Source organism: Harpegnathos saltator, unplaced genomic scaffold (assembly GCF_003227715.2).
Source record: "Harpegnathos saltator strain DR-91 unplaced genomic scaffold, Hsal_v8.6 scaffold708, whole genome shotgun sequence".
NCBI lineage: Eukaryota > Metazoa > Arthropoda > Insecta > Hymenoptera > Formicidae > Harpegnathos > Harpegnathos saltator.
Genome location: NW_020230547.1, coordinates 1149987 through 1175102, shown reverse-complemented (window position 1 = coordinate 1175102; position 25116 = coordinate 1149987). Strand labels below are relative to the sequence as shown.

Here is a 25116-nt window from a genome sequence, read left to right as displayed (position 1 = left end):
CGTACTGTTGGTGAAACTACTCGGAATCTCCGGCGGATCCGCAAGCTTCTCGAGAGCGCGGGCGACGTAGAGGGAAAATAATGATGTTCTCTTTTTTCTTTAATTACGTTCGTGATAAACGGTTACAACATATAAACGTCACGACGTCACGCTTTCCTCCGGTTAAAATACAGAATTTATCAAAATTGATAAGTATTATCTTCGAAAACAGGCGAAAAGAGCGTTGTATCGTCATTCTCAACTCGTTTATCGCGACACATATATTCTCTCGTCGTTCTTGGACGCTTCTGCGCTTCTGCGGACGCGTGTTTACGAAGATTTTCTTTTTCTTTTACTCACTTCTCAACATAGAATCTGTCGCGCAAGTTCGTCGGTAGAGACCAGACACACCCTGTAGAAGCCGGCGAGCATATTTCTCCGAGCCCGACTAACTCGATGACGTTTAAAGATGCCGTCGTTTCTTAACGACCTCTCCCTCCTCTCCCTCCCTCTGCACCTGTTCGCCGTAATGCATTTGTAAGATAACCGAACGGAAATGTTTCTCAAGTGCGGTACAGCCGCCGATTGCAACGCCCAAATTTGTCACTCAACATTACTCGGTTACTCGGTTGCGGTGTCATTCGGACATTGCATTCTTATTCCGAAAAAATCGCGGAATTTGTCGCGATATTTCTCGACGGAACTCTCAACGTCCTCTTTTCTTCGACACGTCGATATACTTTTGCGCTGTCAAAGAATAAATTCCCGTCCCACAGCAGCCGTAGTTTCCTGTATTCCGACCATTATATCTGACAGAACAAACCACACTGATAGAAAAATATAGTTGAATCAACTATAATCTCACTATATTTTACAGTTCATTTTGGCGTCAATCATATTTTTATAGTCGGTGGAACCTGCAAACTACAGTAGAATAAACACAAATATATAGTCAATGATTGTCTTGAATAATTGTTCCGTCACTTTCACCACACATATGGCAATTTCTCATTCACAAGTATAGTGAGATTTAATATTCATATAGTTACATCTGTCATCGTTTAGCAAATATTCTGGCTAATATTGACTATATAAAAGAGTTACTTTACCTACCATTTTATATTTGTATCCATACGATAATTTTAGTTTAACTTACTATAATTCTTGCTAAAAATATTATATGGTTGGCTATACTATGCCTGTATCGTAATTATTACCGATATTATGGTAATACTTACTATAAATATGATATTTCGGACTATAATTTAATTACTATATCGTTATAGTTCCAAATATCATATACTTTTCTCTGAGTGCATAAAAAAATAAATTCTAACGTAAAACGAAGAGCAGCAGGAGAATCGAGTGAAACCTCCCCCCCCCTTTCGCTTAATGTTACGCTGGAGTTTTACATCTCAAGCAAAAATATAATATGCACACGTCGTTTCATTTATAATCCATTTTCAAATAGCAGTTGAGCGAAAAAGGACACTTGACACGGTTCGGGTAATTACGCTTTTTAGTAGCCGCGCTTGCAAAGCGCGCGTGAGTACTCCAAGCGTCCCAGATATATCTTTTCAGCACGATTATAAAAAAGGAAACAAAAAGAGGGAAAAGTAAACCTTCGAGGGAACGGGGTCTCTATGAATTTCCCATATTCCTCCCGTTCATTTTTCCTCCGCATTTTGGAGATTCAATAACAGATTGAGTTATTTAACTTGAGGTTTGTGAGGATATTGACCAATGGGGAAATATCAACAAGCTACTGCATGGTTTTATAAAATTTATTTATTGTCCCAATCGACAGATTGTAAATTAATCTGGGAGTTCGATAAAAAAGAAAAAAAAAAGAAATTTGGAGAACCTTTTGATCAGGTTTCCGAGGTCGAAGGACCTGTCGCGCGGTCCCGGGAGGTTTGTTAGGATATTAACCAATAAGAAAATATCAACGAGTTACTGTATGGTAAAGATGTGTGTGAATCAAGAATTTTTATGTCGCATCGAATCGAATCTATGAAATTTCATTCGAATTTGAATCGAATCGAGTGAAATCGAATCGAATCATTAAAAAATTTAACATGACTACTAAACATGCAAATAATGATAGAAGATTTTACTACAAAAGGGAATATTGATATTGTAGCATCATCTTGAAGTAAAATATATATTTAAAGTAATTTATAACTAAGTTATTGATTATAAGTTAAGTTAATTACAAGTTAAGGGTCCAAACATACAGGCCCGGTTTTTGCAGCTGATGCGCGCAAACGCTAATGCATTTGATTCGTATTTGAATCTTCGCGATTCGAAATTTTTGAACTATTCGGATTCGAATCGTAGGGATTCAGATTCGAATCGATTCGATTCGAATTAGAATAGTTCGCACACCTCTACGTTGTGTACGGTTTTATAAAATTCACTTATTGTCCTAATCGACAAATTGTAAATTAACCTGACAGTAAATTAGAACCCTGAGAGTTCGATAAAAGAAAAAAATTATTCTTTTCTTTTCCTTTCGAGAACCGTGCAAAAATGGCGCTTCTGATCCGCAGGTTTCCCGGTCGGAGACGCGGTGCCAGGACACCAGGAACGGTGTCCCAGTTGGAGCCGCGCAGCAGTGCGGCGATGCATGCGAAGATACGGAGAAGAGATGTGCGCACTCGCGGCGACGAGACAATGAAGAGCGCGCGCATTGTGTCGCTGCTGTTTTCGCGGCCGCGCGTGATTTTTCCCTGCTTCGACTCCCATGATTAACGATACGCACGTGCGCGCGCGCAGAGATCGCACCGTTAGTTTCGTTTAATTACGACTCGCGCGACCACCGTTTCTTACGGTTGATGGCATAAGTGGAACAAAAGACCGCGGCGTAAGCCGTCCCGAGCGAACGGCTCGATCCATTAACGGGCATATTGCGCGCCGCGCGACTCGCTTCTTTCTCTCACAATTGCAGCGTAAACGACATCTGAGCGCGCGAAGAGGCGGGAAGAGGAGGGGGGGGGCCTCCCTCTCGCGCCACGGGGGAAGAGCCGACGTTACTGGAATTGGAGCTATTTTCGACTACGAGGAGAGAATCCCCGGGAAAGAAATGTCGAGGCGCGAATCGGGCCGGCGCGGCGGGACTTTAGCCGCGAGAGACTGCGTCGACGGCGAAAGGTTAAGGGAACCGTGGAAACGCGCGCGCGAGATATAAATGCTCGTCCCGACCAGCGAAAGGTTAATCTAACCGCACAATACTGCATAATAAGCGCATAATATGAATAATTCTTCTTCCCGGTTAGGAGGTTAAGTGAGACGCGTCAATAAACACGGACGATAACGCGTCGGCTCGGCTCCGTTGCGCGAGCGAGAAGTGTCCATGAATGATCCTGAAGAACCTGCGGCCGCGGCCGTTCGGCTCGCTTCGAGCTCGCCCACTGATTCACAGTCGGGTCTTAGAATCGAGGCGGTCCTGAGTTCATCCTCGTGGATATTTCGTATCCGATAAGACGATCCGTCGAGTGGAAGCGGACTTGGGACGACCTCGAATGCTAGATCCGACTGTACGAATTTCGCTCTGATAATTGAATTTAGGCCAGTGTTAATTTTAAACGAGCGAAGCAGCTGAAAGCAGCTTAATGCTCGACATTGATTCTCACTGCGGCTACAAATTACGCTCGAAGCTTCTTCGGCCCTTCGAACATTCGGGAGTACCTTCTTGCTTGGGTTTCACGAGATTGGTCCTATCGGGAGCTTCTCGATATCTCGGGTCTTTGAATGGAGAATTCGAAGGTTTTCTTTCTGAACTTTACGAGATTCCTCTGTGGAGGATTCTTCTGCTCTCTTATCACGCGTGTCAAAGAGTACTTGCTCCGTAAATAAATAAAAATGGATAAGTAAGATTCGGAGCTTCGAACTTCTCACCTTCAAGCGTCCTACAGATTGAAACTCCGTTCAATCTCCCGAGCAAAATATTGTTAGGGTCATCCTTATGAAGCGTAAGGCCCCGATAAGGCTCAAAGAAGGATGCCCTAAAAAGGGATGCTCCATTATTATCACGTCAGGCCCCGAGATCTGGATCTTTTAGGAATACCTTAGATTTTACGAAATAAGGCTTTGATAAGGAAAACTGATGTGGGCCTTAGAAGGATCCTTTAAGAGAGGATACTTTAGATATAACAAAATCAAGGTTTGTTATAGAAAATTAATAAGATCTGAAGCGTGTAATAAAATTGTCATAGTTTAGTATTGTTTTAGCAGGTACGCTCTATCTGGCTTTTTTAAAGATTTTTTAATTATACCGCAATTAAAAATAAACTTTATTAGTTTTATTAGTTGCCATATTCATTAGTCTGTTCCAAGGATTTTTCTAATATCGCTTTCGTTTTGAAATGTAGCGAACTTTAATGAAAACAGTAGCAGGACTTTTATGGTATATTTTTAAAATGAAAAATTCTTGTATTTGTAACAAGGATATAAAGAAATAAAGAAATTGCAGTCTAAATTTCTTGGAATGAAAAGAACGAATAATTTTACTCAAGCAATAATAAAAATATTTCCTTATAAGGCCCTATTAATATTATCTTACAAGGCCCCTATCGAACCATTTCTTACATATCTTGTAGGGTTCTCTCCTCTTTCTATCCTTACTAGGGCCCGATTAATATTAGAGAAAAATAATCAGATCCTTACCAAGAGCCTATTAATTTTTTCTACTCGCGTTGATTCGAATTCTTCCTCAAGTGAAAACATTTCTCGCAGATTTTCAAACAAGTGTAACCAGCCTGTCCGACTAAGGAATATAATTTGGCATGTCTAAGGAGGGCGGGGGGGGGGTGGGTGGAAAGGGATAGCATAGCGCGAGCAATTTTCCGTGTGATAGAAATTTCCGCGTTGTGCGGGGCTAAAAAGACGCCCGGACGAGTCGTCGCGGTACGTAAGCTCGCTGTAATATGCAAATCCACCCTCGGCCATGAATGTATCCTAGTTACACCCCACGCGGCTGTGCCATGTTGCTCGATAAAAAGCCCCGCGCGCGCGTGAAGGGGGGAAAACGCAGCGGCGCATTTTCGCGACGTCGCGCGGCGCGTCCCGGCGAGAATAACGCTTTCGCCCGTTCTCGTGACCGGTGCGCGCACACACGCACCAGCTTGCGAGTTGGTCCCTCCCGTCCCCGTCCCCGTCACCGCCAGCACACACGCCTGTAATCCCCGTGGCATCGTAATTCGCGCAGATTGCAAGCCTGCAGCGACGCGGCGCGGCGCGGCGCGGCGGCGGAATTCGCGCCGCACGTCGTCGCGAATAATCGAATGCGACTCGCTTTAATGCGCTACTGATTAGTCTCATTCCGTCCGCCGTTTCAGGGGCTGCCCCGGCGACCGGGAAACGGCGCGCTCTCCTCCGCTGGGCACTCGGTTCGTCCGGTCGTTCCTCACACGCTGGGAGGACGAGAAAATGGTTATCGTTGCTGAAACTACGCTTATTTTCGGCCCCGGGCGCATCCTCTTGTTATTCTAATCGAAAAAGCCCACTCGCGCGGTACGCGATGTACGCGCGATACGGCCATTATCGCTGCCCCGCTATACGGGGTGTTCAGAAAGAAGGAGTCCGGGACTTTGGATGGTACTCACAAAAGGGAGGAGAAGAGTCGCCCCGATATGGGCTCGATGGGTCGAGAGGGACCAATGTCGTCGGAGTTGCGAGGAATTGTCTATTTCAATTGAAGCGAGAGCGACTTTTGCGCTCTCTGATGTGATTCGTCGAGCGAGCAAGTCGCTTGCTTCGAATTCAGATTCAATAATCCGTCCGCAACTCCGCAATATTAATTCTTCGGCTCGTGTTTGTCAGGAGATTTTTCCGTCCACTCTGCGAGTGCTACTCCGCTCTTAAAGTCCCTCGCGTCCTTTCTCTGGAACACCCTGTATAGCGACGCTCGCTACAGAGTTGCCTCTGCCGACTGTGTAATTCCTCAGCGATTATAGTCGCAAATACCAAACACGGTAACTATTGCTTGCTAACGGAGCCATGAAATATGGCCTTTAGCTTGACCATTATGTCGTTAAGATTGTCAGTCAGTCTGAAGAATATTCGAAAGATCGCAGCCGTCGCGCATCGTTCATTGGGTAATTATCAACGAAGCGGAAGTTTGAAGAACGTGACAGTTAACTTGATATATTTGTAATATAGGCGCATAATAATTGGCGATGTGTATATAAAGATAAGATATGTGTATAAGCGGGTAAGAGGGAAAGGGGGAAGTGGCTCCGTTCCTCTCTTGCATCCCGTCCTCGAAACTTGAGCAAACTCCAACCACGTGTATGAAGTTGGTGGCCCCGTACTTTTCGAATTTTGTATTCTTTCGAATTGTGCCGCTGCGTTTTGTGCCGCAATCCGCAACTCTGCGACTCAAAGTGTACTCAAGAAAATTAAGGAAAACTCAATTCTTCATAGCCCCGCACTTTTAGAATTTTGAGTTTTTGTCATTATTCTGCCGTATTGTGCTGTGTTTGTGCCGCAAACGCGAGCCCCGATAACTTCGATAACATTTGAGAAGAAAAAATAAAAACGAAAATTTGCCAGTCTCCGACTTTTATCGTTGATGCTTTCTTTGGCTGTACTGCGGACTACGATGGTCTGACGTAATTTTGCCATCGGGAAAAATTGTTGGGCTTGACCAGCACAACCCGGCACAACTTTCAAAGTTTCGAAAATGTGAAAAACTTTTTTTGCGTTACCAATTTTTGCAAATATTTTTTGCAATCTGAGTAGTTCTCTCGATACATCTCTAAGTGGTTTCTTTGTTGTACTCGATTCAGCACAACTCACAGACTTGCGATAAATGCATCGTAGAAAAAGTTATTTGTTAATTTGTATTTTAACTTTGACATTTTTTCTCTACCGAACGAAAGGAGATATCCAGTTTCTTCAAACGGCACAACGCGGCACAAATTAGTAGGAATTCGCAAACAAACATTGGACTCGTTCGGACAAAAGTGGGGGGGGGGGGCTGGCAAATTTTCGTTCTCATTTTTTTTCTCAAATGTTATTGAAGTTATCGGCCTCGCGTTTGCGGCTCAAATCAGCACAAACATAAACACAATAAAGCGGCACAATAAAGAAAAGCTCAAAATGCGAAAAGTGCGGGGCTACGAAAAATTTGGTTCTTCTTAATTTTCTCGAGTGCGAGTTTGAGTTACAGAGTTGCGGATTGCGGCGCAATACGGCACAAATGCATAGCACAATGCGGCACAATTCGAAAAAAATACAAAATTCGAAAAGTGCGGAGCCAACTTCACACACGTACCCCAACCACGTCTCGCAGAGTTAGGTCAGTTAAGTTTTCTGATGTAACAGAGCGAAGCCTCCCTCGTTTATATTTTTCCTCGCTATTTTCACGTACCTTAACGTAGCTGAATAGCATTCTGCAGGCTGAAGTAATAATTAAATAATTAAATATTAAATCGAGACACATTTCAGCGTGAGTAGACTCTTCTTCAGCGAATAACTCTTTAACGAACAATGAGAGCGACGTGACTGGGATTTTTCTCGCGTTACTCAGGGGGATAATCTCAGAAACTCAGAAACGTCGACGATGATGATGAGGACCGCGCTTCGTCGTTGCGTTGACAACAACATTTAGCCCAACGCCTCTCTAGGCGTCATTCGGCGGCTCCCCCTCCCCCCCCCGCCGCTCGCCTCAGTTACCGTCATCCGATGTCGCAGTATCGCGTTTCACGGTATATCGCCAACACGCGCGAAATTCCGTCACGCTGAGTGGCGTCTGATAATTCCGTCGCGACGAGCGCGTCATTGTCAAAGAGATGCGTGACAACGGAAATACCGTGCCAAGAGAGCCGCTCTCCCCGGCGAAGATCCGGTCGCCGGGTCGACCTAATTCACACGAGGGACGTCTCCGTCGACGCGGCCGCCGGTGTCAAGTGTCGCCGGTGTCACTTCGCTTTCTTTCACGCAGCCGTGAGCTCTGCTCCTGCGAGTGCAGTTTAGCAGCGGGCGAGTTCCACTCGCGAGTCAGGTGGGTTCAGCGAGGGGCGAGATCTCGAGTCGACCTGCGGAACAGCGATCTTTCAAAATCGACTCTCTCCCGCCCGATTTCTGTGCGAATCGATCCCTTCGAGAACGGTCGAGTTCTTCTTCGTTAACTTCTTGCGCGGCAGTGCGATAAGTACATTTTTTTTTTTAACGTACTGCTCACAGTTTGGTGAAAATAAATAGGATATGGTTTTTATATCCGATTGTTCGTTTTTTATTATTTGTAAGCAAAGTTGAGAAAGCGATTTAAAAAAGTATCGATTTCTTGGAAACTTTAAGATTTAAGAATGGGGGCTGGAAACCTTACTAAATATTCTTCACGTGTCGAAATACGACATTTTTTCCAGAATTTTTCGCACATTAGACTTTTTTGCACACAAATTACTCGAACGAATTTTGTAAATCTGACATGAAATTCGTAATTAATGACTCGAAAAACCGTTACATCGCGCATCTAATTTACATTTGTTCAGACTTACACTGATTTATTCCTATATAGCAGCCATATTGGATCTGCCATTTTGTATCTTTGAAACCTGATGTCAGACTCTTCAGTAATCAGCGAGCCAAGAAAACGTGGAAAAATGCAAGATCTCACTGAGAGATCCGTTAGGTAGAAGAAACGTGCCACAGAGGGGGGAAACGAAACAATCGATCGATTAATAAACGTATCGACGGATCAAAATCCTCGATTCCCCGTCGAAAATAATGGTTCCGTAGAAAAATCGAGCAGAGAAGGAAAAAGGTAAAAGAACGATGAGAAGAGATGGATTTCCTGAAGACCGAGCGAAGAAGAACGCATCCGGAAAAGAGTACGCGGGCTCTCTCGTCGCGTTTCCGCGCCGGCCGCCGGCGTCAGTGTTGCCAACACACACGTCGGTCTTCGTTGGCCGTTCGAAAGGCTGCCTGATAATCGAATTATACCGGCGACGCGATAAATGGACGCGTGTGTAATTCGAGATACCGCGCGTCTTTCGTCCCGCCTGCTTGCAGCTTTCCGCCGGCCGCGTAAACAATTTCGCAAACGCGATTAATTATGCTCCATACGTAACCCAATTAACTTGATTACACGGGGCGACATCGCAGCGAGCGGTGTCGTCGGTTGACCGTGTCGACCGACGACTGAATTGCCGAAGATCCGCCAAACAAACATCATCCGAGATGCACGTATCGTGGGATTCCTCCGCTCACCCCGTCGGCCGTCCGTTGGCAGCACTGAGCGCGGGGAAATGGCCGATCTCCACGGCTGCGAACGCGCAGCCATTCGTGGCTCCAGCCGCGTGTCTTCTCGTGCGACGATAAGAAGGCAATAGCGCGATATTCGCGCGTAAAGTCACTACCATCGGGCTCGAAGCTGCGGAAGCGCTGCTCTTGACTATGTGACTCGGCTCCATTATACAATAACAAAGCACCGCGAAAACACCGGACTCTTTGTGCGCCCGGTGCGTACGGCCGCGACTACTTTTCAGGTGCGATTAATTATACTTGCCACGTAACTTAATGAGACACGCTAGGCAGCGCAGTGCCGCTCAGGCCGACGCGCCGTTCAACCTGTTAAACACACACACACACACAAACACGCGCCATGTCTATCGTGACGTAGCGCACCCTCGCTGCTGGCAACCGCGCGCGCGCGCGAGTAGGAGTCGCGCGAGACACCCTGTATACGTTTACACGCTACGTCGGAGTATAAATAGACGCTTATGACGTAGCCGGAGAGCCGAGATCCACGAGGTCTGCCCCCTCGACGAAAACAACATGGCACGATGGGTCGGGAGGAGATACGAAGAACGTAAGGCGAGGACTATTACCCACACTGTGCTCACGCACTTTCACACGCGTGTGTGTGCGCGCGCGCGCGCGCGCGAGCGAGCGAGCGAGCGGGTGCTGGCGATGGCGGCGCAGCCGAAAGACGCACACACACACACACACACACGCTGAAGGAGAGTGTACTCGGGCATCCTCGGACATTCAATCACCGTGGGTGAAGTTTCGGCCGCGCAAGGACGCCGGCAGCGAATAATAATTTCCTGCGCGGCAGGATAATAATGCAAACCTCTCGAGACGAGGTAGTCGAGGCACTTCCTCGCTCATCTCCAGCGCGGTTGCCGTACTTGGGAATACCTCGACTTGCCGATTCTTTTCCCGCGGAGTTCGATCGCGGGGAATTACGGGTGCGCGACTGCGCGACCAGACCGCGAGAAAGTGAACTTCTAAATTTAGTCCGCAGCGACGTTCCTCGGGACTCCCCAGAGCGGGCCGGCTTTTGTGCGCTCGCCGCGCCGGTCGGCTGTTGGCAGCTCGGGAGACGCCTCGGTTTCGACGTTTCTCGCGACATCTTTCGCCGAGCGACCGTCGAAGAAGGAAACATAAAAATAGCTCTCGTAGATTTATCGCCCGCGCGAGGATTAACGTCACCGATCAATTCTTCCCGTCGTTCTGCGTATCAAAGATATGAAGATGAGGTTAATCAAGAAGCGAGGACAGTGTGTGCGTGTGTGTGTGTGTGTGTGTGTGTGTTGACGGGACATTTCGCATAATCGATTTATGCTGAACCAACTCGTAAGAACCGAAAAACCAAAGGTCACCTTCGTGCGAGCTCAGCGAGGTGACCGAAGGTCGAGCGACCAGCATCAACGTACCTTTCTCATGAAGCCCTACAAGCCCGCTCGTCTGAGACACTTTCTCGCGGATTCCTTCATCCCCCAGACTCGCTCAAGATGCCGCTGGCTACCGCCTGAGAGACCCCGAGTATTTTAAATCCCACGTCGTTTCCAGTCGGACGCGACCGCGCGTGACGCTGTTTTTATTTTACACACATTTTGCGAAAAACACCGCCGCTCAGCCAGAAGCCACGAGCACGCGCACGTTCGCACGTCAGCCCGCAGACAAGGGAGCGTGGGAGGGAGCGGGCGGGGGAGGGCAATCGATTCGGAAATCTGCAAATACACGGCGGAGGAGATAACGAGTATCAATGGAGGTCTTTCGCGGCGTGACGTTATCGCGAATCGTCTCGAGAGCGACTTCGAGTTCCTCGCGCGCTGCGCGAGTTTCTCCCAGAAAGTTTGTTGTATTTTGTCAGCTTATCGTTCGCAGCTCTCTCTCTCTCTCTCTCACTCACTTTTTTCAACGAGGCTACAGCTAAGGTCGACCTCGGCTTTCGCCAAGGCCTCCCCGGCCCCGCTGCTCCCCCTCGTTTCGCGCCCCTCGCGGCTGCTCCGTCGACGATCGCGAGCGCAAGAGGCGCGTTATCGTAGCGCGTTATCTCTCCTTTTTTTACGCGCGTAGACCTTTCTCTTTCTTCGTCTTTCTCCGTCTGCTGAAGACGCTGGAAGCGCGCTCCGCGAAGATCAAACGGATTCTCGCTTTGTCGTGTATAATAAAAGCGCGCGAGCGAGGATTTATTATCGGCGAGAACGCACGCGGGGACGCCGCGCCGACGACTCTCGGCGTCGCGTCGTCCTCCTGTTTGTTTGTTCAACGATGCGATGCACTCGCGTTGATAAACAAAAATGTATGATCGGCGAATCAGAGGTGTAGCGGGCGCAGCGCGTCACGTGTTTTCCGACGCGACGAAAGCGGCGACCGCGGCACGAGGAAAGGTGAAAGTATTTTTCCCGCGGGGAGCGACAAATAAATGGTGGAGATATAAATGATAAATGTACCGATAATAATAATAATAATCACGATGACGATGATATAACAATAATAATAATAATCTTTATCAACGAGAGAGCTCTTTAGCGTGCGTGATAAACTAAAGTGTAAACGCAGACACAACAGACGGAAATTATTCTCGACATTACAGAGAGCACAAAAGTAAGAGCAAACAAGGAACGTAAATGTAGCAATAACAAATAGAGGGAACAGAGTGTGTAATCAAAGATAGATGTTATAAAATGGGAAGAAAAATAAAATCCACAGTAATTATGAGGGCGCGTGCATAAAATTACTAACTTCATCGGCATTCGAATCGAATAAAGGTTATATCTGATAATTTATATTTGAATGAAATTGTGTTTCTAAAAGCTCGATGAGGCATTATATTCGAACATTCGCGATAATTGCGCGATATCTCGCGTCGCACTCCCCGGCGAAACGAATTCCAGAACGAAACCAGAATCTGCTCGAAGCTTCCAAAGCCGGATTATTGAAAAAGCTTCGAAGCTTCAGACATATTGGGCCTCGGTTTCGTGACAGAGAAAAGTAGCAGTAATTTAGTAACAACAGTGTAACAATAATAAAAAATAGCGAGTGCGTAACGAAATAATTCTACGAAAATTTCCGTTTCTTCGTTATCTCACCGAGAGAGTAACCGCCATATTGCTTTCCGTTATTCTCGGTACTTCACGCACTTGGATATTCGCAAGCGCCGTCTGTCGCGCTGAAACTGGATTGATCAGCCTGATTTCCGTGGAGAAAACCACCCCGAAACCCCCGCCCGCCATCGAACGGCACCGGCTGCGGTAAATAGGCTTAAGGAGGGGGGGGGGGGGAATTACATACGGAGCAGGCCGTTTTCAAGGCTGTTTTTACGAATTTTTTTTCGATAGAAACGGTAGGATTGAACTTGAAATTTTCACAGTGTATTCATTAATGTTCAAAGTATAAAATAAAGTTGTTACTATCTGTATGGAAAGTACACACAAAACTTTAAACACGTTTATCTGGAAACACCATTTTCTTAAATTGTCGACACGATTGCGCAAAAACGCGCTGAACCGAATAACTTGAAATTTTTCACACAACGTATACAGTAGACATGTAGTTTTCGCCCCTCCCTCGAACACAGTTATATTTTATTTTATTCAATTTTTTTTTAAACACGATCACAAGTTGAAAAAAGTTTCATCTTCGATGCTTTTTCTCTGTACAGCCATTACTTTTCCAAACTTGATTTCACTGCCTTCACTTTGGTACGGACTATAATGGCAACCGTATATATTCTAAAAATCTCTCTAATTGTTTTCAGTCTCAGAGTAGCGAGAAGCCCGGAATTATATGTCGACAGCAATTATAGAGCTCGCAAACTGCTACGACTGCATTTGTGTCTATAATTACAAGTTGGATCGCTTCTTGTGACTCCATGAAAGCTTATATTTTATACTTTGAACACATTGATTAATACACTGTGTGAACATTTCAAGTCCATTGATCTTACCGTTTCTGTTAGAAAAAAAATTCCTGTAAAAGTGGCCTCGAAAGCAGCTCTCTGCATGTAGCAATTCCCCCCTTAATAACGACCCCTTAATAGCGGCCGCTTCCTCCTCGCGCCCTTTGTAGCTCCTCTCGCTGGCGACAAGCATCGCGCGACACGCCTGTCGATCCGCTCGCCGCTGCTCGCGACAACAATGCCGCTTGTTCGGCGACGCGAAGCGTTCGCTGAGAGTCGCGCGTATCCGCGCGATAAATGATTGCTCGGCGTGCGCGTTTCTTGCGCGATCGCCCGGTCGCCGCGCATTTGTCTCTCGCGCTACACACCGGGTCGTTTCTTCGCCACGCCGGCCGCGCCGAGCTGCTACGACGCTCGCAAAAAACATGTTCGCGATGTGCGCGACGTGGTGGCGGCCGCATGTAACGCGCCGGGCTACGTTTAAATCTACTTAGACGGTCATTAGCGTCAAAGCTCGCCGTAACTCGCGGTTAAAGCGACTGTATCTCTCGCCCTCCCCCCTCTCTCTCTCTCTCTCTCCTTCCCCCTCGCTGATCCTCGCTATAGTCTCTCGGCGAGTTTCCCTCGCTCTCGCCCTCTCTGTCCATGCCTCTCCCCCGGGGGACGGGGAAACACGAAGAAGAACGCTCGCTTTGGGCACGACGGGAAATTCATAACGGAAAGCCAGCAATTAAAGCCTTCATAGCGTGAAAATTCCATTTAATTCGGCGCGATGTGAATTAAAGTTCCATATTAGCGCGCGAGCGCGCGTAGCGTGAATTAAAACCACATTCGAGTGCAAATTATTATTTCATTTTAATTCGCGGCGGAGCACGACGAATTTCGTGCCGCGCCAACGCGGTCGGTCGGCCGGCCGCCGCCGCCGCCGCCGCCGCCGCCGCCGCCGCGCGGGAAGAAAAAGGGGATTGAGGGAGGAGCGGGGGATTTAATAAAGCAGACGAAATCGGCGAACGAATTTTCGATACGCCGACTAGTATTACTAACGTGACGCGCATTTTCGCGATTTGCACGTCCCGTGCGCCCTTTGTGCTCTCTCTCTCTCTCTCTCTCTCTCTCTCTCTCTCTCCCTCTCCCCCCCCCTCCGATATAGTTGCCGAAATGTCGAATAAATTTTATCGCTACGTTCAGCCGACGACAGCCGTCGAATTGCGCTCGTTAAATACCGTCGGATATAAAACAGCGTCCCGCGCTGCGCGCGCGGAAGAGAGAGAGAGAGGAGGAGGGGAAGAGAGGAGGACCTCGATATAAAGGAGCAGAGACGGGAGGAATATGCGAGAGGATGCACGAAGAGGGAGGATAATGTCAGCGCAAAAGAAACGAGAGAGAGAGAGAGAGAGAGAGAGGGGGAGAGAGGCTCTCTTTGGCTGCGATGGAGAATGTTGCAGAATGTCGACGTCCTTAATCAAATTCGCCGTTCCGATAACGAAGCCGTTCCGCAGCGGGACGGAACTGACGAGAGACATACAGAGAGTGCGAGAGGGAGAGAGAGGGGGCAGAGGGGAGAGAGCGAAGTACCTAGGAGAATTTTACTTCCGGTTGCGCACAACCGACCGCGATGGATCGACGGTACTTCGCGAATCGAGCAAAGTTGCGGCGGCCGGTTGCGCACGGGGGAGGAAAGCAGCGGGAGGGGGGGGAGGGGAGCGAGACTCGAGAAACATCAATTTCCCGGCTCGCGTCGTCGGCTCCTCGCAACGTTTGCATTTCCAATTTCCTGCCTCTACACGTTGCCCTGGTCACGGCTGCGAGATTCAGCGAGAGAAAGAGAAAAAGAGAGAGAGAGAGAGAGAGAGAGAGAGAGAGAGAGAGAGAGAGAGAAAGAGAGAGAGAGAGAGAGAGAGAGAGAGCGTTGTTAGGGAGTCGAGGGTTGGCGAGGTGGTCGGGAAAGGGAGGGAGGCGCAGCGAGATTTATCGAATCCGCGGAGGGTTGTCGTTTGGGACAAATGGAACTGCACAATGGATATAAAGCGCGAAGAGGTGATCAGATGGCGCGTTTGCGTATGCGAGAGAGAGAGAGAGAGAGAGAGAGAAAGAGAGAGAGAGTGTGTGTTACATTCAACTAATTCGAAAGTTACTGTTACCAGCTTGCGAAAGAGTCGCAAAGTCTCCGGGAGCGCGACCGAAGCGCGACGATAAGAAGGAAGAAACAAAAGAAACCCCTCTCTTTCTCTCACACACACACACACACACACACACACACACACACACACACACACAATCTGCTTCCCTCCCTCGCCCCAAAATCTTACATCAAAAGAATGTCTTATAACGCGCGTTGATGCTTAAAAGACCGCGCTGCCGGCGTCGGCGTCGGCGATTCTAGAAGCCGAACAAAGGAAAAAGCTGGGAGCAATGCGGGAAAATCTACGCAGGATAAGGCCACGTGCTGCTCCGCCGCCGGTCCTTCCACCCTCGTGGAACATCTGTCGAGGATGGGAAGACGCGCGAGCGAACGAGCGTGGCTGCTGGTGGACTATTCTTTATGCGGGGTCCACAGGGCGCAAAGTGCGTGGCATCCGGCGCGGGACTCCCTTCCCTCCCCCCTCCCCCCCACGCCCCAGCCCCCTCGCATATAAACATGCGCGAGCGGCGAAAATCGCAAGGATCGGCGAAAGCGGCGCGCCGTCCGGCGAGAAACGTCAGCAGCGCTCGCCTCTCGCGCGTTGCTTCATCGAGCGCGCTTTCCGCGGCGTGGGACGCGGCTCAACGCGCGGAACAAAGGGCCCGGTTTCGCGAGAGAGGCGGCGCGTTTAGGTTCAGGCTTAATTGAAAAGCCCGAGGAGAAGAGGAACAGTCTCGCGCACGCGCGTTCGCGCGAACGCGCCTCTCGCGAGGAACCGCGCGACCGGCCGCGGCCGGCCGATTGTTTTCCGTGGGCAAAGTGCGAGCACAATGCGATCGTGCGATAACCTTTCACGACGAGGAGATTGCGGGCGAGCACCGACGCGAGAGTGCGCCGCGCTGGAAAAGAGACTGGCGCGGACGAAACGTCGTGTCGAGTCGAGAAGGATACCTCGAGCGCGCGGCTAGAGGATACGAAGAGGGTGAGGAAGAAGTCGGGCAGTTTCGAACGTGCTCTCCCCGATCTCTCAAGCCGACGTGTTCCTGAGGACGCCGCGGAGATAATAAACGCCCCTCGCGGGGACGGGGACGCTCCGCCGAGGCGCTCACGGCACAATGGCGAGGGAAGAAGGAGCGGATTCCGCGCGCCCCGGTGCGAGGCCGAGGCAGGTTGAGCAGGACTCGTTGAGGTGTTTGGGACAGTGGACGAAGGTAGCGCACAGAGTTCCTCTGTGGCACGCAGAAATTGAAGCCCCTGAGTTCCGCTAAATCCGGCGGAACATCGCGGGTAAAGACGGACCTGGGCTACGAGCGCGATCCTCGAGCGAGATTTCGTTGCGAGGGAACGAAGGAGCGCGGCGCGATGTCGAAAGTGATGCCGAGACGTCCGCACCTTGACCTTCTGTAAACCGCCATTCTTCGAGACTTCGGAGCCACGTATTAAGGTGTATCGATATTCCGAAGTTACAAGGCATTTTTCTCAGGAATGGAATTTCCGAGAGTTATGAGTAAACGCGTTAATTCGTATAAAATAGTGTAAAACAGCGCAGCGGTATAAAATGGTATAAAGGAGATTCTGCATAGAAGGGTAAAGTAAAATAGCGTAAGGAAAGAGTGTAAGAAAGTTAATTCGTAATTCAGCAGGTTGACATTTGCTGCTTCCGCGTTACATCACTTTTTATGCGTAACTCCTTTTACACTCCTTTTTTATGTCTTTTATGTCCTTTTTTATGTATACTCTGTTTTATACTGTTCCGCTATTGTATATTGTTATATTGTATTTTATATAAAAAAAAGAATTGAGTCGTGGAGGATATTTTGTACCGCCCGTTGTAACTCCAAAGTTACAAACCGCTTTTTTCTTTTTTCTTTTTAGGATGAAGACTTTCGGAAATTATAAATTAATTGTCAATTCACATCCCAGGAGGTTAACATCTGCTGCTTTCGCGTTGTATAATTTCTTTATACACAATTTTTTATGCTCCTTTCTTGTACTACTTTACTTTACGTTTTTATGCAGAATTTCTTTCATACCATTTTATATTGTTGCACCGTTATACTATTTTATATTATATTTTATATATGAAAAAACTGAACCACAGAGAGTTAATATAATCTTAAGCAGTCAGAATGCGCTGTGGTATAAATGAAGAAACCAGTTCTAAAGAACAATCTGCAAGAATCACCGCGTTCCGGTCGCCGGAAGTACGTATGTCTCTACATCCTCCTCTTCGAGAGGAGGAGAAGCAACGCTAAGCTTCGCTTGTCAGAAAACAGGACTATTCCCGGCGGAGAAGCACGGACGGGGATCGCCCTGCAATCGCCACGCGATCGCGTAAAATGACGCTCGTTCGGCAAATTCGGACAGCGAAGTTCTCAAAAGTGCGACAAACCTGCCGCGATCTACCGGGTGTCCCCGGCGAATCCATTCGCCCGCGTTGCGGCGTCAGACGCGCTTCTTCTTCCTCGTCCATTACCGCGTCAATCTCTCCGACGATTCTCTGAATCAAGTCGCAATTATCTCGCACTCTGCGTCCACCGCCAGCTCCCCTCCCCCTCTTCCTCTCCTCTGAGAGTTTATTTGTTCGCCGCTGAGTGCGGCGAGCTCGACGGCTGCTGTGTACGAGCTGCATGTGTCGCAATGACATTTCGTATTCGCAGCCGGCAAGGCGAGGCTGCGACGAAGCGGTGTGGAAAGGCGCGGTTCATTCTCACGCCCGGAAAGTTTGCCACTTACTTAACGACGCTCATCGCGGACTGCCGCGATGAGAGTGCACAAAGACATCCCGCAGGATATCCACATCCTCGGTGACCGCGCTACGGCTGCTTTCCCTCCCTGCCCCCGCGCGGATACAGAGAGCGAAAACAGATCGGAATAGATAACCGCCCCCCTCCCGCGCTCTTAATCCGCCGCGATAAACATCGCTGGAGAGCCTTTATCTTTCCGGCCGATGGCACTCTCGAAGCACAGACTCGAAGCCTTAGGTCGCGCCTCCAGCAGAGTCCGTCCTTCGACGGTGATCGATCGGCGGTCCTACGACGGTGTGTGCGGGTAAGCGAAGAATGGGGCCGATTACGAGAAGGCGAGTAATGGTAATTAGCGGGCCGCTAATTAGCCGGCCTGACTGAGAAGGATCAAATCGGCTCGCTCGCGGCGCAGCCGCGTGAAATTTCACCTTCGGATCGGCATCGGACGAGCGCGCGCCGTCATGTTTGAGCGGAAGGAAGGCGGGGAGGAGGGGGGGGGAGAGAGACCGAGACGCACACAACGTAGAATTAAAAGGCGTGCGAGGATCTATCGCCGCCTCTGTCTTCCGCCGCTGCATCTGTTAACTCACAAGCCATCGCTTATTATCTTCTGCACTCGCGCCATTTTGTTTCTCAAGAACGATCTGTGTTGAAATCGGCGAGAAATAATGAAAAACAATACAAATTACTTCGTCCGCATTACATCTGCCGGTCGCGAAATCCATCAAGATTTCCGCGCTCCTCCTGACATTTCTGTTTCACTCCATTCCGTCTTTTCTTTTTCTTCTTGTTCTTCCGTATTCTCTTTTTTTATTTCGTGGGAGCCGAAGGGGGGCGTGCTCCTGTCTCGATTAATAATTTATTATTGTCGTTGCCGCGCCACATTATTGTAAGTCATAGCTATTAGCGCGCGAAGGCTGCATATTTCGGCAGCAGGAGGTCACTCGCGGAAACGGCTTAAAGGCTAATGGCGCGCGCGTTGGCGCGCACGCTCGTCTGGCGTCTGCTCGGAAGAAGGCGAGAGAGAGAGAGAGAGAGAGAGAGGAAAAGGGGGAAGAAGAAGAGGAGGAAATAACGTCAGTGTGAGGGCGGCGCGACGTAAATACGCGGTTCTGTGTCGGAAATATTAAGCTAGGTCAGTAACTGCGCGCTCAGGCGATAATTTTTACGCTTACGTTAGCGCTAAAAACGACTTTGCTGGCCGGCAACAAACGCGACCACCTTTGCACAGCCAATATATAAAGTAGACAACATATATTGCGCCAATATATATATATATATACATATATACCCGTGTGATATATATATATATCACACGGGAATAACGCGCCGTGATCCATGTCGAGGGTATTAAAGTTGAAAAGCAGATTGGCGAAGGAAAAAGACCCCGCGCGTGCGCATGCGCGCGCGCCCTCTGCTGTGAGCGGGTCGAATCGATCGATCGAGTGGGATAACAATTTTCGCGCGTCGAAAATTCGCACCGACACCTCCGCTCGCCGCTCTCTTCGTCTGGGCGATTGAATATACAACAACCCGACCACGTTTCAGCGTGTGCAAGACGAAACGCTCGAGGCCGACGGTGTCTTTCGTTCTACGACGTTAAACGCAACGTGGATTTCAGGCCTGACAACGGGGGGCCACATTCTGGACGCGTAGCGAACGCTGAACACGTCTTTTCGGTTCCTCGGCGCTGCAACAATGTTATACGTGATGTTCATGTGATGTAAAGCGCCGACTTGGGACCAATCGGGCCGGGTTCAACGCCAAATGCGCCTCCAGAATAAAGTCCCAGTGAGCTCTGCAGCGTACTAAAGTCAGTCTTCGAGGTATCAGACTATAAAAAAATGTTAAGCCTGCTCGCTTCGGTTGCACTGATTTCGCACTTGATATGTACGTCAAACGCGTCTGAGTCTAAGAGTGAGAAAATTAATGTGTATATATATATATATATATATATTATATTTTATAACATTATGTGTTAATTATTGCATTCTAGACTTGATACATTAATTATAGTAATATATAATAATTGATTACTAATAATAATACTAATAATTAATATATAAAATATACATAAATTGCTTAAGAATTATACAGAGTGTATAAAAAGTACCGGGACGACAAAATGTCTCGAAAACTAGCATTTTAGAAAAAAATTTTTCAGACGAAAGTTTTATGATTTCAAGGAGGGGGGGGGGGACATAAAACACCTATATCATTTTGTTTATGCCGCCACTTTCGAGATATTCACTGATCATTATTTTCCTTAAACGAAAACCGCACTTTTTTATTACATCATCTTTTTCTGCCAATTAATTTTAACAACTTTTGTCTGAAATATGTTTTTATTTGCCTAATATTTAAGGGGAATCTGATAACTTTCTCAATATTTAACTTACGATATCTCGCTAACTGTTTGTCGGAGGAAAAAGTGATACTAGACTTTTTTACTCCATTTAGTCTCAAGAATATATTGCTACAATAGCGCCCTGACTTTTGTTAATTTGATGATTTTGAAATTTCCAAAAGTCGATAATTTCCACTTAAGGAAAGTAATGATCAGCGAATATCTCAAAAGTGGCGCCATCTGTAAATAAAACGATATGGATATTTTATGACTCCTTTGAAACAACTTTTGTCTGAAGCATTTTTTCTGAAATGCTTAGCTTCCGAGATATTTCGCCATTTAGCTAATTTTTATTCACTCTGTATATATATATTTTTTTAAATATATTGAATATATATATATATATAATTCAATATATTTAAAATAAATTATTGGATTGAAATGAATTATTATAAATGCTATTATTGAATTGTACATACACACATGTGTCACATTTTCAAGTCCTGAAAGTGTTACACCGACGGATAGCGATACGAGCAACGTCAACCTCCTTGAAGGATCGCCCCAGAATAAAGCGTTCATCGTAAGGCATCGTAAGGATCGAACAACGACGGCGCGGTCAGTCTCGATCGTCACCGTTTTGCGTGAAGAAAAACAATTTCTAAGAGGAAAGAGGAAGAGAAAAAGAGAAAGAGAGAGAGAGAGAGAGAGAGAGAGAAAGAGAGAGAGAGAGACAGCGTCGAAGAAAGTTTCCATGAATCGTTCAGCCTGTAAAACGACGAAGAAGAGGGGTAAAAGCAGAGGGAGCCGCTCTCCGATTAAACGTGACGTGACTGGATATCGCGCCTAAATTCGATCCGTCTTTTTGTTTTCGCGCGAAGCGTGGGCAGCGGCGAGGAAGAACGGGAGCGCCGCTCCTACAACGAGCCCCTCCTTGTTTTTGCTTTCACCGCGCGCCGGCTATCTCGCGCGTCTCTTCGCCTCGCGCGGTGATTTTTGCGCGTGCGATATTTTTCCCATCGCGTCCGATCGCGCGGCGAATCGCGCGAATGAGCAACTCGACGACCAGATGATTAGCCGCGAGCGATCGGCATTCAATGCCAAAAAAAGAAAGAACAATAGGGTTTATTTATATTCTGGAGCGCTGTGTAACACCTCACAGAGTTTAGTTACAATATGGCTGCCAGAGTCAAGCCGTAAAAAGGAATGAGGAAGATAACTACAGTGAAACAAATCAGCGACGTTAGTTATGGCTGATAATTGCAACTAATAATAAATCTAAGACAGACCAATCAATTTGTAAGTAAAAAAATTTGACAGATTACGAGAGAGAAACAGAGATAGCCGTCAAGGAAGAATTATACAGAGCGTATAAAAAGTACCGGACGACGAAATATCTCGAAAAAACTAAGTATTTTGGAAAAAAATTTTTCAGACAAAAGTTGTATAGTTTCAAGGGGGGACATAAAACACCTATATCATTTTGTTTACAGATGGCGCCATTTACGAGAGAGAGAGAGAGAGAGAGAGAGAGAGAGAGAGAGAGAGAGAGAGAGAGAGAGAGAGAGAGAGAGAGAGAGAGAGAGAGAGAGAGAGAGAGAGAGACAGCTGTCAAGGAGCTCTCGCCGAAGCGGCTATGTGCACGTTGGGCGCCACTGAAAAAATCCGCCGAATTTATGCTGAATATTAAAGCGCGTAACGCGTACGTGCTCGGACCTGGGCGGCCTCCCCTCCCCGCTGGCCCGCTGCTCGAAAACAGTGACGTCTCAAGGCGAAGTCCGAAGTGTGGCAATCCCGAAGTGAAAACCGCGTCTCGCTCGTACCAGTCGGGACCGCGCGCGCCCCGCCGTGTTCAAATTTCGGCGGGGACGAAAGACGGGCCCCGCTCGTAAATGCGACATATACGCGCCGTAAATTTGTTCAGGGAAATTTACGGGATTATTGCCTGCCGAGCGTGCGCATGTGTCGGTGAGAGAGAGAGAGAGAGAGACGGAGAGAGAGAGAGAGAGAGAGAGAGAGAGAGAGAGAGAGAGAGAGAGAGAGAGAGAGAGACATGCGATCGCGAGTCGCACAAGTCGGGAAGAAATCGCGTGAGAAGAAGAAGCGGCCTCGGGGGGTTGATCTCATTGCGCGGAAACTGAGTGGTCGAGCAAAAGTCCAGTCGAATTAGAGCGAGCGGGAAGCTTGGGCTGAGAAATCCTGTCGACGGATGAACGAGATCGAGAGCTAAGGCAAGATGAGGTGGTGAGGTGAATGTCGCGATTTTCGTGAAAATGTCGGTCGACAAACCGGCCGACGCGGATCCTCGCTTATCCTCGCTCCGAATTTTGTGTGTTATCGACTTGGAGCGAGAAACGACAAACTCTGGAACGTCGTGAAATTACTGCTGACAGCGACGGCTCGCTCGCCGACGTCTCAGAAGTTCACAGCGAATATCGGGTGTCTATTTGTTGCAAAAAACTGTGCAGTTACCTCAATACCGAACTGCCGCGCGTCTCTAAATGCGACACATTTCCGAGAAATTAACAAAGAATACAAAACGCTCAAGCTCCCCGGCGCGAAATCGACTTTTCTCAGACTTTTAAACACGTACACCATTAATTTGTTAATAAAATATTCTCAGTTCAACACGTATATGACTTATTAACTCCCGCCCACGATATGAGGTCGCTTGGCTACTAATCGAGACCCCCAGGCCAGTCCCCCCCCCCTCGTCCCACCGCGCGTTCCAATCACCTCAATATTTCCCAAGCACCAGTTTATCTTGCAGAAACGACGGATCAAAGGAGACTCTTTCGCGAGAACTTGGCTGCGAGAGCGAACGCAACCGCTTCGCCGTGCGCGAACCTGAAATCGAGTCCGTCTCTTACATTAGTCGAATGGAGTTTCGGCTGGCCTGCTCCTTTATAACGCGCCTCCAGTAACCGCCGCGAGAGGCCGCTTTTCCCGAAGAAAGGTCAGAGTGTGACGGACGCGATCGAATCGCGTTGTTGGTTATTCAAATGTATTCTAAGGCGCGCTAAAACGAAAAGCGGAAGACGGCGATAACGATCCATTGTCAGGGGACAACTCTCGCTCGCGCCTTTAACGACGTCGTTTCAATTGGTCGCCACCTAAAAGTAGCGCCACGTTCGGCTCGGCACGGGAGAGCCGAGGCGAATACTAATCGCTGTTTACGTCGACACGAATTCGTGTGCGGGCTTATCGCCGAGGATCGACTCGGACGCGGCTCGCGCTGATAAGAAACGAATCCCGGGCCCGATCTCGCTCGGGTGTTAATTAAGCGCTAAAGCAAAGACGAGCTGAATTCGACTACCCGTCGAACAGCTGTCGGCCGCCTAATTCCCAATCGGGGGGGGGGGGGGGCTCTTAATTAGCATCCAATTAGCGCTAATGACGGGCGATCGCTCGATTCGCTCCTCGGAACGTCGATCGTTTTCCTCGGAAGGTCGATTTTTCTTTCATCGATTCTTTTTTTTCTTTTTGTACCAACCGATTCTCTGGATTCAATGGAGGATCGAGTTTCGATGAGGAATTCAACTGCGATCAACATCCGAAGGAATCGATCGGTGCGACAATCGAGCAGAGGAGGATCGACTTAAAGAGCGATTCGCCGCAACGTCGCCCTTCGCGAATCGGTTGCAAGGCCGGAAGGCGAGGGCGGAACGGCACCTTTCTTCATATTCACATAATCAGTCAATGATAATTTCAAACGGACTCGAGTTTCGCGGCTGGCAGAGCTTTCAGGAGCACGACGAGCAATTCGCGAGCGTGACGCAAGCTCCCTCGCGCTCGCGTTTTCGCGAAACATTCCAGCTCGCCTCCAGCGCGCGAGTGTGTCTCTCTTTCCCCTCCCCCCCCTGCCCCCCTCTCCACTCACCACCACCCCTTGACTTGCAGGTATGTATTTTTGATATCGTTCCCAGCGGGAAACGGGTTTCCAGGCAAAAACGCCGCAACGACTGTTAATTAACTTAACCGACACTTTCAGTCCGTGGCGACACGGCCGCGCAGGCCGCCTAACCTCCGTAAAGGAAACGACTTCTCCGCGGCGAGCCGTCGGCCGATAAGGGCCGCCGGTAGCTCGAGCGAGATCGAGCGCAATCTGTTACCGCCGGCTACATATCCGCGGCTGCGCTAAATGCCGAACGGCGAGTTTAGACGCGCGCGCGCGCGCGCGCATGCGCGGTGCGGTTAATCGCGCGCTAATCAGGCATCAGGCCTGATGTAGCAAGTGGCAGCCTCGCTAATCGGCGCCGGCGCACGGTGATTGTTGCGAAAGATACACGGAACGAAGAAACGGATCGCCTGATTCAGCGAGTCCGCCTGGGCGAAATTGAACGGCGCGACCGAGAGCGAATTCGCTGGCGCGCGGAAACGGCTGGCAGGGTTGCTCGTGGGACAAATTCGACGTCGCAGGTGTACATTGCAAGGCAAAGAGCGCCAGGCATTTGTAGCTTTATATAATCGCGTACTGGGAGAATTATAGTCGCGGGGACTGGTTAGGAAGCAGGCTAGGTCTAGCACTGTAGCGTTAGCGATAACTATGCAGGCGTAATTTTTGTCAACCCTTAAGAGCCTATCATCTCAAGAGGAAATTACGTTAATACTGGTTGTGGCTGAAATTTCTCCCCGGTATATATATATTTTTTTATTTTAGAAATAAAAAAGTGAACTAAGAGGTTCTGTTAAATATTTTTATCTCGGTGAGTATTAGATGTGAAAGGTAGAGAAGTCATCGTTCGTTACGGATAATTTAATATTTAATGAGAACAAATAAATT

The 25116-nt window shown here is 48.2% G+C and overlaps 1 protein-coding gene across 3 annotated transcripts in view; it reads right to left on the bottom strand.

Annotated features, from left to right (window-relative positions):
• Ipk1 (Inositol phosphate kinase 1) overlaps positions 1–25116 on the bottom strand; it is a 185428-nt gene that overhangs the window by 113122 nt on the left and 47190 nt on the right. The window contains exon 1 of one of the 3 annotated variants that reach the window (XM_025305651.1): positions 10061–10357. The exons of the other annotated variants lie outside the window; for them this stretch is intronic. Coding sequence (XP_025161436.1) covers positions 10061–10342 — 282 coding nt within the window. The 5' untranslated portion in view covers positions 10343–10357. Of the gene's footprint in view, positions 1–10060; positions 10358–25116 lie in introns of those variants that run through there. 3 annotated transcript variants of the gene reach the window in all.